Source organism: Anoplophora glabripennis, unplaced genomic scaffold, assembly GCF_000390285.2.
Source record: "Anoplophora glabripennis isolate ALB-LARVAE unplaced genomic scaffold, Agla_2.0 scaffold164, whole genome shotgun sequence".
NCBI classification, from domain to species: Eukaryota; Metazoa; Arthropoda; class Insecta; order Coleoptera; family Cerambycidae; genus Anoplophora; species Anoplophora glabripennis.
Window position 1 is genome coordinate 226,971 of NW_019416480.1, and position 14,997 is coordinate 241,967.

At 31.1% G+C, this 14,997-nt stretch overlaps 2 protein-coding genes across 3 annotated transcripts in view; one reads left to right on the plus strand and one right to left on the minus strand.

The window, feature by feature from the left end:
* Positions 1 to 2,043: 2,043 nt before the first annotated feature.
* On the plus strand, positions 2,044 to 10,274 carry LOC108905817. Its single transcript, XM_018708843.2, has 14 exons — positions 2,044 to 2,150; positions 2,270 to 2,340; positions 2,393 to 2,561; positions 2,612 to 2,794; positions 2,847 to 3,099; positions 3,368 to 3,523; positions 3,585 to 3,796; positions 3,849 to 4,075; positions 4,134 to 4,314; positions 4,374 to 4,583; positions 6,418 to 6,680; positions 6,737 to 6,983; positions 7,044 to 7,307; positions 9,661 to 10,274. Exons 1-14 carry the CDS (start codon positions 2,118 to 2,120, stop codon positions 9,862 to 9,864), a joined length of 2,673 nt encoding a protein of 890 aa, XP_018564359.1. The 5' UTR covers positions 2,044 to 2,117; the 3' UTR covers positions 9,865 to 10,274.
* A 2,974-nt stretch (positions 10,275 to 13,248) lies between these two features.
* The window catches only part of LOC108905818 (RING finger protein nhl-1), a 99,014-nt gene continuing 97,265 nt past the window's right edge, over positions 13,249 to 14,997 (minus strand). For both annotated transcript variants that reach the window (XM_018708845.1, XM_018708844.1), the window contains 2 exons: positions 13,848 to 13,988; positions 13,249 to 13,763 (listed from right to left, as the gene is read on the minus strand). In XM_018708845.1, coding sequence (XP_018564361.1) covers positions 13,332 to 13,763; positions 13,848 to 13,988 — 573 coding nt within the window. In that variant the 3' untranslated portion in view covers positions 13,249 to 13,331. The remainder of the gene's footprint in view (positions 13,764 to 13,847; positions 13,989 to 14,997) is intronic.

The following is a 14,997-nucleotide window of genomic DNA, read 5'->3' on the forward strand; positions in this document are numbered from 1 at the left end:
CTAATTAATTTCAGCCAGAGCAAAGATGTAATTATTCGCTGAAATTAGCAATTAATGGAGGATGAAGACGTTTTGAACGACATTGTTGGTAGATAGGAACTTTTATAACCAAAGTAAAAAGTTAATATGGGACATAAAGAATTGTTGTTTCGAATTCGACAATATACGATATATGTATACACGAAAAATTAAGCTTATTGTTTATGAACATAAAATTGTGGCTAGGTTTAAATATTTGGGTGTAATTTTTTACTATAAATTAACTTTTGTTCCTCATATTAATTTTAATGCTAAGCTTCTTAAAGAAATTTTCATAGCCTCTTTATTATATACTGTTAAGTCGAAACTTGTGTATCATTTATTTGCAACCCAATATATCATCATGTTCACTCACTGCATATGCACAGATAGAGTTCGAAGAAAATTTCTTAAATACCTGGCCTTTAAAATTGACAATATTTTTCATATGAGAAGTACCTACTGCCTTGTTGAATAAATTAAATATGAATGATCTAACATTACGGCAAAGTAGTTTTCTCTGCTGTTCTTAAGAATAACATAGATTTTCGTGATACACTTTTCTGTACAATATTCAATAATCCATTTTTTCAATTTCGCTCCTAAATATTATTATATTTATCTACTCCACGGTTATTAAAAATTTTTATTTTAAGTTTTAAATAAAAACCTGTGTTCTCTATCAGAATTACTTCTTGCGTGATTTATGTGACACCCTTTATATAAGATATATATTGCTTTCAGTGTATATCTCTTGTATTAGTTCCATTTTATTACCAAACACCCCGGCAGATCCCAGCTTCTCGGTGTTGTGCACATTTCTCTGTGGCGCTCTGGTTTGATGTTTTACTTTGATGTTATAGTTGCCAAGGTTACAATCAAAAGGTTTCAAGTACAAATAAAAGTATTTCCAAACTGAAGTTTCCCTTTGCCCGAAGGAAATTATCGAATCCCTCTATGAATTCCCTTTAAACAAGAAATTCGCTTAACGGGAATAGCGACAGATACTTTCTTTGATCCTAACAGGATCCATGGAACATACTTTAACGAAAATAATATCTTTGGCAACAGTTCTTAGATAAACAAAAGTAAAATATCTAAAATGTTGTTACTTTATGGTTGCTTGCACAAATACCTATAGAGTTTAGCAAACAGTTAAAGAAAATATCTCTTAGTTAAATATGTGTATTCACCACAACCTATGCATTATTTTCCTCAATATTTATTTGTATGAATGAAATAGATGTTATATTTATTTATAAAACATATAATAAACAATGAGAAAAAAATAAAGGAATATTAAACATTATTATAATAAATATCATGTTCAAGGAAGCACGCTCCTGTCTTATAAATAATGAAACATCCTTCAGGGATAAGAAAAATTTATGACTAGACTAGAATCATTTCAGAATTCTACTAATCATTCTTACATCTCCGATATATATTTCTCAGAACATCTAAGTATTATTAATTCTAGAAAGTTTGAATTTTAGATGAGAAGTGTGTTTCTTTAACTTTTACAGAGTTCTAATAATCGCGTGTAATTTCATTTAACAAACGTGTTCGATTATTTTCACATAATAGAAAATAATTAATTACGTTCGATTTTTATGACGTGATTGCAAGTAAAACCACAATTAATTCAAAAACATAAATAATTGGATACAGTGTTATTTTATTCTATATCGATTTTAATATTCAATTATTGATGTATGTACATACATGGTAATGGAATTATTTTCGTAAAACTAATTAATAAATTAGTTTTGTTAACAAATATTTGTACCTAGTTCTCAATCACGTTACGCAAATTGATGAACCGTCTGTTTAAGTAGGTAGGTAATATTTAGGTTCTGATAATAACAGATCATTCTAATTGCGTAATTTGGAACATTTTCACTTTATGTTGCGAATTGTGAATAGGAATATGAATATTCGAATTTGAAATCTAAATCTTGTGATCGTCAAGCAGGGAGCCAACATACGGAACAAAATAAGAAAAGAACCATACTTTCCAGTATGGCGGAATATTTGTGACTACAAATAAAAATAAGTTGTCAAAATTGATAAATAAAATAAAAAAGTTGAAGTGAATTATGGCTAGAGCAGCATTTATTGGAACTTGGGAAGTAAGTATATAAGTATACTACTTTCCTAAAAAATGTTTACGTGCCGGTTATATTTTTAACTCTAAAAATACCTTTGCCATGTTTATTTTCCTACTGGTTTTTGATGTTTTTAATTTTAGGTAGTAAAATGTGAATATGTTAAAGGGACGTACATTGGAAGTTATGATAGATACATTAAATATATGGAAGGGTATTTATTTTTCATGGTACAATCTGAATAGTATTAATTATTAATATTTTAGAGTGAGATTTCGTTTAGATGAGAATGGAGATGTAACATGGTTTATCAATGATGAATTGAAGTCTGTTCCCCTTTTCAGTTGTGAAACATATGAGGTCTATATCCATGGAGGCCGAGCTGGTATACAATTACGGTTTGGTGCTTATGCTGGCCATGTTTTTGAATTTATAGTAAGTTAAAGCGTTTTAATGTTTCCTTCATATAACTTATATTTTTTAAGCCTGACAAAGGAAGACCGTCTGACAGTGTAACATTAACTTGTGAAGGGCTATGTATGCTACATTGTATCCGATGCAGTGACGACACCGAAATTAGCTATAGTGTCCCGTACTTTACATTGCTACCAGCTTTAGAAGACGGTTATTTTTCAGATGTAATAATTACAGCTTCTAATAATAAACAAGTGAGTAAACATAACACGTTCAAGATTTTGATATCTAATTAATTTTTTTTAGTTTAAAGTTCACTCTACTATTCTCGAATTGCAAGGGAATGATATTAATTGGACCTCAGACCCCCCGCCCTTTAGTAATATACCCGAAGATGTTTTAGGAACGATACTTCATTTCCTCTACTCTGAATGTCTGCCTGAAAATTTAACGGAAGAGACTGCTGGTCAGGTAGTTGCAGCTGCTGGTCCATATGTATCATTGAATAAATTAGTGAATAATTGTCAACTGTATCTGAAAAATATGGCTCTAAAACAACGTAAGTTTGCTTTATTTCGAAATGTTTTTCCATTTTATAAACAAGATTATTCTAAAACGTAATGTTTTTGCTGTGTTGGAATTTATTTATAGTTCTTACGATTCCTCTGTGCTATCTGAAATACGTTATTAATTTGTTGTTTATCCAAACATTCATTAGCCTGTTGATAAGCCTAGTTTATTTTCGCTTATTTTTGTTGTGCCTCGAATGAAATCACAATGTATATATTTATTCTTCAAACTAGGAAATTTCTGTTTTTTTCTTACAGAAATCATAGGTTTGGTCAACGATATGCATTCTTGTATAAATCAAATCATTGATAGATTTCAGCCAAGGAGCAATCATTCTTCCTCGGAGAACATAATATCCAATCCGGCAAAGCTGTGCTTTGTCGTTAAACAGTCGATTAGGGATGCTGCTGTAGGTAACGTCATTCCAAGCACATTTGGGGTTAGACCCGAGTGAGAAATTTGTAATTTTTTTAGCTGGTGTGAAGTTATTGCTTCTGTGTGATTTATTTACGAAGAGAAAAAACGAACTGTCCCGAAACGAACGACATGAAATTATCCGATATGCCAAGTCGAGGTTACCAGTGTTTCTGTCACAAATCACAAGGTTCCTGCAGACTTTGAAAGATACTTTTAGTTCAATGTCGCCTGCTCAGAGGGTGGAAATAGCCACATTTTTAGTACCCGAGGTACATTGCTTAACAAATCGGGCCCTCGGAAACTACTTCTTTTTATTTTCAGATCGAAATAATCCTAGATACTATGTCCATGTTAATAGTACATGTGGAAAAAGCCTTACAGCAAATAATTCAGGGCCTCTTTACGCCGGACGTCACCAAAAGTAAGAGCAACGTAGGAGATATGTTGTCGAAGACCGTGAGGAATCTTTTACACATAAGAGAATTGACGAAGTTGAATACATTTCACGAACATATCACTTGTAGCCTCGGATTGTTAGTACATAAGAAGTAGGTCCCTTCATTTAAAATGAAACTTTCGTTTTATTGTTTGTTTTAATTTTGCCAGGGAAAACTTCAACGAAATGTCGTCTTCACAAAAGGTACGTTCTATTGCGAGGAATCTGGAACAGCTAATAGAAGAACTTCCGATATTTCTAATAAGACTGGAGGAAACTGCATCAGCTTTCGATGAAAAACTAGAATGGAGCGATTTCAAATTCTGTTTCAAAGTTGGAACTAGCAAGGTGGTAAGTGCCATCGTTTAAGCACGGTTTTTCCTTTTGCATCAATAATTAACATTTTTTAGTCTGACATTCTACAAAAATTGATAGTTCACATCGATTCGCTGCAAGACGTAATGATTCAGGTGTGCGAATTAGTCCAAAGGGACGCTTTCACGCAAACCTTGCAATCTCTGGGCCTTTTGAATACCACGGCTTCTTCTTCTCACACTAACGAAACACCAAAAATGACCAGGAGTTCTTCGTATTCAACGCCAAAGCATCATGGCTACAAAGTAAGTCAATTAATCCAAAGAGAATTTTTTTACAAAATTTTAGTGGTTACATTCAGTGTCCGATTAAATAATCATTAATTAACTAATTTATCAATTATCAACTAATTAATTAATTAATCAATTATAACTAATTAAATATTAATAGAATTAGTGTCCAATTAATGAATTAACCATTAACTAATTAATTAATTAATTCAATTTTAAGTAAATTAATTTGGTGTCTGACATAATGTAAGCAGTTAATCAATAGTTAATAATTAACTAATTAGTAATTAGTTAATTATCAATTATATTTTAGCTGAACTTAGTGGAATCACTATGTTCCACTGGATGTGAATGACATTTTAATTTGGAAACTGTAACTTGCACTTGTTACTATTTAACTAATTAATTTATTAACTGATTATTTAATTATTATAAGTTTTAATTATTCAATTATAACTAATTAAATATTAATAAATTTAGTGTTCAATTAATGAATTAATTATTAACTAATTAATTAATTAATTATTAACTAACTAATTAATTAATTAATTAATTCAATTTTAAGTCAATTAATTTGGTGTCTGACATAATGTAAGCAGTTATCAATAGTTAATAATTAACTAATTAGTAATTAGTTAATTATCAATTGTATTTTGGCTGAACTTAGTGGAATCACTATGTTCCACTGGATGTGAATGACATTTTAATTTGGAAACTGTAACTTGCACTTGTTACTATTTAACTAATTAATTTATTAACTGATTATTTAATTATTATAAGTTTTAATTATTCAATTATAACTAATTAAATATTAATAAATTTAGTGTTCAATTAATGAATTAATTATTAACTAATTAATTAATTAATTATTAACTAACTAATTAATTAATTAATTAATTCAATTTTAAGTCAATTAATTTGGTGTCTGACATAATGTAAGCAGTTATCAATAGTTAATAATTAACTAATTAGTAATTAGTTAATTATCAATTGTATTTTGGCTGAACTTAGTGGAATCACTATGTTCCACTGGATGTAATCTTGCACTGGTTACTATTTAACTAATTAATTAATTGATTATTTAATTATTATATAATTTATTTAAAAGATTTGGTGCCTGATTAACTAATTAGTTAGTAACTAATTAAAAATAATTAACTAATTGAATTTTAAGTAGATAGATTTATTGTCTAAAAATGTAAATAATAATTTAATTATTTAACTAATAATTGATTATTAATTTAGTTTAATTATTATTTAATGTAGTATGTATCCTATCAAATGTAAACTACAGTTTACAGTGAAAACTGTGCCTAATTAATGAACTAATTGATTATTACAAATTATTTAATTATTTTGAATTAAAATTAATACACATGGTACCTGATTAATGAATTAACTATTAACTATTTAATTAGTTAACTAATTAAGTTTTAGACATATTTGGGGTTTGACATAACATAAGCATTTAATCGATATTTATGAATGAATTAATTAATAACTGATTAAGTATTTAGTTAATTTATCAATTATATTTTAGATTAATTTAGTGGAGTCATTGTGTGTTCCATCTAATGTGAACGAGAGTTTACTATCTAAACTGTGCTTACAGTTGTTATTAATTAACTAATTAACTGTCTAATTACTTAATTATAACTAATTCACTTCTAATAGATAGATTTGGTTCCTAATTGATGGATTAGCTAATTAATAATTATTAATTAGTTAACTTAAACTTTAAACGGAAGATTTGGTGTCTGATATGATATAACCACTTAATTATTAATAATTAATAAGTAATTAATTAACTAACAATTGAGTAACTAGTTAATTAAGAACTATATTTTAGCTGAATTTAGTGGAGTCATTGTGTGTTCCGCCGAATGCGAACGACAGTTTACTGTCGAAATTGTGCCTGCAGTTGTTAAGTAGCGAGAAAAAATCCGACATGGAGTTCGAGGTTGTGGGCGGTAGTTTTAATTCTGAGCAGACGGAGGAAGGGGCAACACCCGAAGAAAAGTGTATTATAAAATCTCACAGGGTCATCGTAGCTGCTAGGTGCGACTGGTTCAGGAGGGCTCTGTTGTCGGGAATGCGGGAAGCCATAGATAAGTGAGTGATAATATTTTTTTTATGAATTGTGGTCTTTTATAAACTTTTACTTTTAGGAAAATTGTGATACACGATACTAGTCCGTTTCTATTTAAAATATTATTGGAATACCTGTACAGCGGGCGGTTAAAACAGGATTCTTTGTCGACTGAGCAGCTTGTAGAGTTATTGTTACTAAGTGATAGGTACGAAATGGACAGTTTGAAGGTTACTTGTGAAAATGCTTTGTTGTCGTGTGTCGACGATGATTCTGTTTTCTACTTTTTGAGTATGTCGGATCAGTACAATGCCACATTATTGAAGGTGAGCTATTTGGGACTTTCTATAAATAAATAAAAAAATGTTTTTTCCTTTAATTTTTAGACTCGGTGTTTGAATTTCATATCGCAACATCACGAACTGACAGAGAACGAGGAGTTTTTCGAGTTACCCATTTCGCTGCAGGCGGAGATCTTCGATTCCGTCTGGACGCAACCCACCGGCGCTCAGTCGGATATGCTCGATCACGGGTTGGAGCATCTCCTTCCGACCTCCTCCGCCAGCAGTAACTCCTTCCACTGCACTAGTCCCGGAGTTACCGATTTGAAAAGTGCAGTGGAAACGATGCTACTCACTCCAGAATTAGACGTAAGTAATCAAAAAAAAATTCACAACATTTTTCTTGTCCACTGTATATTCCGATTGAGTAGAAGAAAATAAAAAGCGATCAATTACATTTTATCAACGTTTCAGCAGAATTTCTGCCTTCCTCGGGGTTACAAATAAAATTTTAGAGTTAAAACTTAACTTAGAAATGACAAAACATAAAATGGTATATAAAATCAAAACATTGTAACGTTTAACAGGGGTAATTTTTATATTGAGTGTACCTTTGACCTTTGGAAACAAATATAAGTTTGTTTCCTCAGTTTTCGTCATGTAAAATAGATACGTTAGTGTAACCTCATACGCTTGCTAGCTTGGGAGCTACGGCATGAGTCAGATCTCATCAATCTTGTTTCGTATACAGATTTTTTCACAAATCACACAGAAATTTAACAACGAAGACGCACAAACACACCATGCCATCAGTAAGCATTCAATAAAATAACTACGTAGGGTTACACAACACTGCACTATACAAATTTTATTTCGATTCTAGTAAACACTAATATTTTATGTCGAAAGTTGAAAAATTACGTACTATTTTATAAACACCTTGTAAACCAATTGTAGACTAAAATAAATGTAGAAAAGTGGTGGTGACATATTTGGCCATTCTCGTTTCATTGGTTGTTTGTCATATCTCATCAGGTGGATTGATATCATATAGTTTACTAAAACTAGGTCAATGTCAAAAGTCATCGGCACTGTGATTCACAAATTAAACACAGTGTTTAAAAAAAATAGTAACAGTTAAGCTTTGTGTTAAAAACTTGAATGATTTTAAAAAATATTTATTTTAATTTATTTTTTATTATTATTATTTCATGAAACAACAAAAATAATTATTTTAAAACAAATTAACGTATGCCTGTATATTGTACAGTGCGCTCATGATGACGGGAACAAATTCATTTAAAATTCAGGTAATTATTTTGTGGAAAAACGCTTGGACATGTCGATTAGTATTTTTAATTGCGGATTTTTTTATATAAGAAAATTGTACAGGGTGTCTCAAGAAGAGCATAATATGCCATCATAAATTTTTTTTTAATTGTATATTATGCCATTTTTGAATTGTACGGTAAATACTAAACACTTTTTGTATAACACCACATCTATAAAATCAGCGGTTTTCGTAATAATGACGTAATAATGATTTTCTTTTGACCATAAAATCTGCAACTAAAAATACTAATCGACGTGTCCGCCGTGTTTCCACAAAACAATTACCTGAATTTTAAACGAATTTAATCTTTTCATCATGAACACAAAAAATATATATATGTATAAATTCATGGAAAAAATATAAATTTTTAAAAAATATTCAAAAATGTTCTTAGGGTAGTGGACTTCTTCCAAATTGTTATCAAAAAAATATGGTGATTTTAAAATATGTTGCCAAGTCACTCCGTTAGTGGTTGGTTTAAAACGGTAACATTTTAAAAAAATTAATTTCAAGATCAGTATTTTAAAAAACTGACTCCTCTTAAAGTTACACCCTGTATAAACACGATAACTTGTTAAAAAAATTTATTTTTATTAACTCACATACTTTTAGCTTATTTTGATTATCTTAAGATATTTCATATTAATTCAACGAATTTTTCTAAAATCCATTTCAATTAATTTCAAACAATGTTCTGTGATATCAAAAATCTAGGTACATGTGAAAGGTATTTAAACTCGGAGACAAGATTCTTAATTGATGATATCGTGGGAAACAACCACTGTATCCCAACATGCATCCACTTATATCAGCAATAGCTAAAATAAAAATTAAAAATGACATATCTAAGTGTTACTAATGGAAAAACACATATTATATTATTAAATAATGTAATCTTTCATAGAAATTTTTTATTTTTGGAAATATTTTATTCTCTTTCGAACGTTATAAAAACCAAAGCGTAAATACAGCCAGGATAGATAGATTCTTACTATTTCTGCATTTTCTGTCAAAATTGCTATATTTCCATGTTAGTTTTTGGAAAGTTTACATTTAACGTGAACTGATCACCTCTTCATAATGCATAAAGAAATTATTCAATTTCTAAACCCCTTAAAACCGTATTACACTGCATCCTTTGACAGGCAATGATTTATTACTTTGCGTCGAATATGATCCTATTATAGACACATTAATTTTAATTTTTTATTTAGATAATTATTAATTTCTGGCTATTATCAATTAAGAATTTTGTCTGTAAGGTTAAATGTCTTTCTCATACCTAAATTTTTGGTTTCGAAGAACATTGTTTCTAATATGGTAGGATTTATTTTTAAAAAGTGTGCTATAACCTGTAATGGAAGTGTACTAATGGGAAGACAATTGCAGCCCAACCGTTCCACCAACAGCTCCCTGGAGGACCTCCGTCTAGAGCAAAACTCCACCCAAATGGAAACGTGCATCACACAGCTGCGTGACATCGTGGGCGACTCGGCCCCCAGGGAGACCCTCGTGCAGGTCATTTTGGCCGCAGATTTTGATTTGAGGAGGGCGGTAAATTATTATTACGCACAGAACAACTCGGACGAGTAGCATTTCCTACGTTCAACATTATTGTTCATCCCGCATTTGGATTGCATGTGTTTAAATATTTGTGATTGTTGAAGTTATACGTGGTAAATCAGAATGTCGCATCGTGATTTTCGGTTATATCAAGAATAGTGGAGGGAAGACAGAAATTCTAAGATCTCTCTCGAAGCTAACAGTTTCATAATAAATTTTGTCCGTATTATTATTTTTCAAATATTACATTTCTTTTTTTATTTTTCGCTGTGGTGAATTTTTGGGGGAATTATTTACAATTTATTTTAGTCGTACAGGGGGGGTAAAAATTGTGTCATTGTAACTGTTTAAATAATGCATTAAATGGGAATTTTATACAGGGTGTTCCTAAATAAGTGTGGCAACGGAAGACTAAATTCCTATTGAAAAAAGAAACATTTTTTCCTCTTCCATTTTTCTCTCTGGGCTTTCGTTTTCGAGATACATGGTGTCAAAACTTAATTTTTTTTTTTGTTTTTTTGCCAATATCTTAGGAATGCACATTACCACTATTAAAGGCTACTTTTTCGCACCCTTCTCGAATTCATTGGATGTGCCAGTGGTGGAGATTTTAAGGTATCATAAGGGTTTTTCAAATTGACATTTGATAGCAGATTCTAAAGCGCCAATGAATTTTACACAAAAAGAGTTCTTTTGGTTCATTGCTCTAAAGTGAACCGTTTTCAAGAAAAATGACTTTATGAACAAAAACAAACATTTTGCTTACGTTTCGAAAATCTTTTGCAATTCAAAAAATAGGTAGTAATAATTAACAATTTTAAAGAAATTTAACATTACGATACCTTAAAATCTCTACCACTGCCACATCCAATGAATTCGAGAATGGTGCGAAAAAGTAGCTATTAATAGTGCTAATGTGTGTACAAAAGCTTAGTCCTGTAGTTCAAACGGTTCCTAAGATATTGGCAAAAAACTAAAAAAAAGTTTAGACACTGTGTATCTTGAATACGAAAGCCCAAAGAGAAAAATGGAACAGGAAAATAATGTTTTTTTTTTTTTTTCAAGAGGAATTTATAGTTTTCCGTTGCGACACTTATTTAGGAACACCGTGTATATTAGGTCTATGAATTAATTTTGAGCGATTTTTTTGTAAATTCAAGGCTTTGTTATGAAAACTTGTGTACGTTATTATTTTTGGAAGTATGGTCTATCGCAAGCCACTACCTTTGATGCTATCTGCCACTCGATTTCTTTGTATCTTTGTTAGATTGGAAGCGCTGCTTAACCAGGTCGTGTTCCATGGATCGGAATAAGTAGTAATCCGATGGAACAAAATCTGGTGAATATGTCGGGTGGGCTAAACATCCCATTTCAGCATTTCTAAGCATTTTTTGACTTCATGAGCAACGTGGTCAAGCATTGTCATGTTAAAAAATTACTTTATCGTGCTTTTGCTGGAATTGCGGCCCTTTTTTCCTTCAATGCATGACTCAACGGCATCATTTGTGTTCACCAGTGATGGTTTCATGCACTTGAAACAGCTTGTGCACAATATCAAACTGGTCCGACCAAATACAAAGCTGAGCTAGGAATCATGAATATTTGGTCAAGGATTATCAAAACGTATCCATTTTTTTTCATCGTTAGTGACGATATGATGCAAAAAACCTTTTCTTTTTTGTCATTGTAGCAATTGCCGTTCAAAATCTCGGCTTCAATTCATATGGCACCCAATTTCCTTGCTTTTGAATCATACCCAGTCCATTTAGACATTTGGACACTGTTGTGCAAGTTCTTCTTGCGTTTGACATGAACCTTGGTTGAGTAATGTTTCCAATTCCTCATCATCGAACTTTTTGGGTTGACCAGGGCGTTCTTTGTCAACTGTATCGAAATCACCACTTCTAAAACGTCTAATCTAATACTCGCGTGTTTTTATGTTGTTTACAGTTCAACAAAATGACGTATAATAAACAGTAAAGCCTAATGACAGAGCTTTGACTTTAATATAGTTACAGAAGTGTCCGATGCGATATAGCATAAGTTACGCCATCTACCAAATTCCCTCAAAATTAATTCTCAGTCCTAGTAGTTTCGCGATTGTGTGTTCCATCCAGTATTTTTGAATCTTTGAAATAATAAGCTGCATATCCTATTTCGAGAATATGAATTTCTAAATTTTGTGATAATCGTGTTTCTCATTATTTGTCATCATAAAAATAAAGGAAATGAATTTTGTGATAATTCGTGTGAGATTTTTCTTTTGAAAGATATTCACTTTATATAGTATTATTAAGTATTATATAGAATTTTTATATTATTTTGACTCTAGTACTGTCCTTATTTCTAAAAAAATTGGTTTATACGTTACAGGAAAAAATTAGTATTTACAAATCCACTATATACTTTATAACTTCTTGAATAAGTAGCAAACTAACCGGTGAATATTTCTTAAACCTACCACATAAGGATATATTTGGTAATTGTCCTACAAACATTGAACATTGCTAGGGTTCATTTATTTTTTTATAATATAACAATAAGCCTACGTATATCTTTAAGCTATACCATATTTTATACTATTCTAATCTGCGTAATTGTTAAATTCAGATTTATGGAGAATTTTCCCATTTCGTATTTGTTTCTATAAAAGTTTCCAAGTGTTATGCTTCGCACTCAAATATTATGTCTCGATTTGATTAAATTCCAATTACTTGTAAGTCTGGATTTATTAAATGTTGCTAGTCAGTATTTATTACTTTGAGATATATACGATTTTGTTAGTATTTCTTAGGTATGATATAACATTAAAAACATATATATTTTTTCTTCAGAATTTCGTTTTATTAAAGTTTCATAAACATATTTCAGTCATTATTCTGAACTTTTTTTTTAAAGAGAGCTTAAGCTAAAATAAAATATTAACAGTAATTTTATCTATTGATTAATTCTCAAGTATAATGAGACAGTTTTAAATGTACCCCATTCTCATGTTTTTTTTTAAATCTTGCCATTTTTAGTGAATGCTATTTATTGTGGTGTTTCTTTATTGGAGAAAATTATTAAATTCTTTATTCGGTGTTTTTAAATTGTATCATTAACATTAATTTAATTTTGCTTTTGCTATTTTCTATGCATACTTTCATTATTTACGGTATGTTTTCTACATAATAGTTAATAAATTTAGATCACATTGTCGATATCTAAACAAGATTTCATTACTTATTGATGTTATTGTTAACATATTATAATTTATATCAAGAATTTGTTTTATTTACCAGCACAATAACCACTATCCTAACTCCTTGTTCCACATATTAAAATATAAAGTTCTGAATTTGAACTTAGTATTACACGATCCTGTTCGAAGGACCAAAAATCTTGAGGTTTCCCTGTGAAATATAAAATAATGGGTATTATAGAAATGCAAAGGTTTATTGATGTAAGTTAACACACTGTATAATTGAAAAATGATTAGACAATTAAATCGAAACTTCTTAAAACACTTGAATTCTATGGTTTTCTCGATCACACACAAGAATATGTCCATTCGGAGTCATGGCTACACCTTCAAGACCCTTGAATTCGCCCTTGCCGATGCCCCAACACCCAAACGCCCTCAAGAACGTCCCATCGGGGTGGAAAATCTGTATCCTGTTGTTTCCTGAATCGGCAACGCAGATGTAACCCTGATCATCCACTGCTACGCCTCTCGGGAATTTAAATTGTCCATCATCGGAACCTTCAGTGCCAAAGGAAGAGACTACTTTACCGTTCACGTCGAAGATCTGGATTCTGTGGTTGTTCGAGTCCGAAACGATGACTCGGTTCGTGTTTGAGACCGCTATGTAATGGGGGTGTTCAAGTTGGCCTTCCTTGTTGCCCATCGTGCCAAACTTGCCGACGAATGTGCCGTCGGATTGGAAAACCTGGAAGATTCGAAAATCAGAGAAGAAAATACAAGATTTATACCACAAAGAGGGTGTCGTTTAATACGATCAGCCTTTATTTACCTGTACTCTGTGATTTTCCTTGTCACAGACATAAATGAATCCTAATGCATCGGTTGTGACACCCCATGGATAGTTGAAGCGACCGTCTGCAGTACCTTGGCTTCCAAATGCTCTTAGGAATCTACCAGATGGGTCAAATACCTAAAAATGAAAGAGAATGAATTTTAGAGGAAAAATTTCTAAAATAATCGTGTTTTTCAGGAATTATTGGCATTCCAGTAAACATACTAGGTATAGCCTTTCCGGTATCAATCGAATCAAGAGGATGACAGTATGTACCAGGTTTGCTCGCTGACGCAGCAACTCGGCATTGAAATATTTGAAAAATTTGTTCTCGTATTTATTTAGCCATACCCATATACAGGTCTGGTCGAACTAAACGTGGAGGTGGTAGAAATGTATATGCCCAGTTGAAAAATGCAAGCACAGGCAAACGAAATACAAATACAGTTGCATTGGGCTACTGGGCAATAAACCTCAGCTGTTGACAAGTGGTCGACAAATTGCCCAGCAGTGCAGTGTAGCAATGCGGAATTTGGTGTGATTCAGGTAATTTTAATTTATTATAGGCACCTTCTATTAATCATTCATATTACAATTGCGAAAGGGAGAAATAAGAGGGATATTTTGTTTACTAATATTATTACAACATGGCATTTTGGAGACCTTTTGAAACAGAACAAAAGGAAATTTACCATCAGAATAATAAAATTGTTTGAGGACATAAATAATTAAAATATGTTGTTGGCCAAATGAACATATAATAGAAATTTTCTGCACATTATATACAAATTATTATAATTTTGTACCTTTATCAGAAAACTTTTTTAGGGATGCCTATGAAACTCATTAAATTTTCTTGCCAGGTGTTTTTTTACATGTTCAACTGACTTCGGAAAGACTATACTAGTTATAGATGGAGGATGGTGAAGTTTTCCACTTTCAATAACATTTATTTTCGCTAATAAATTAATTATTTCTTATCTAAATTAACATAATTTAATTCACTTCCAGTTGAACGACTACAATCAAAAACTTGTTTAAAAAAAGTTGCAGACGGTATTTTGGAAAAAAGAGGGTGGAAGATCACCAAAAAGTATTTTTTTTTCAGTTATTTTTTATTCACTTTTTTCTCGTTAACCAAAAGTCT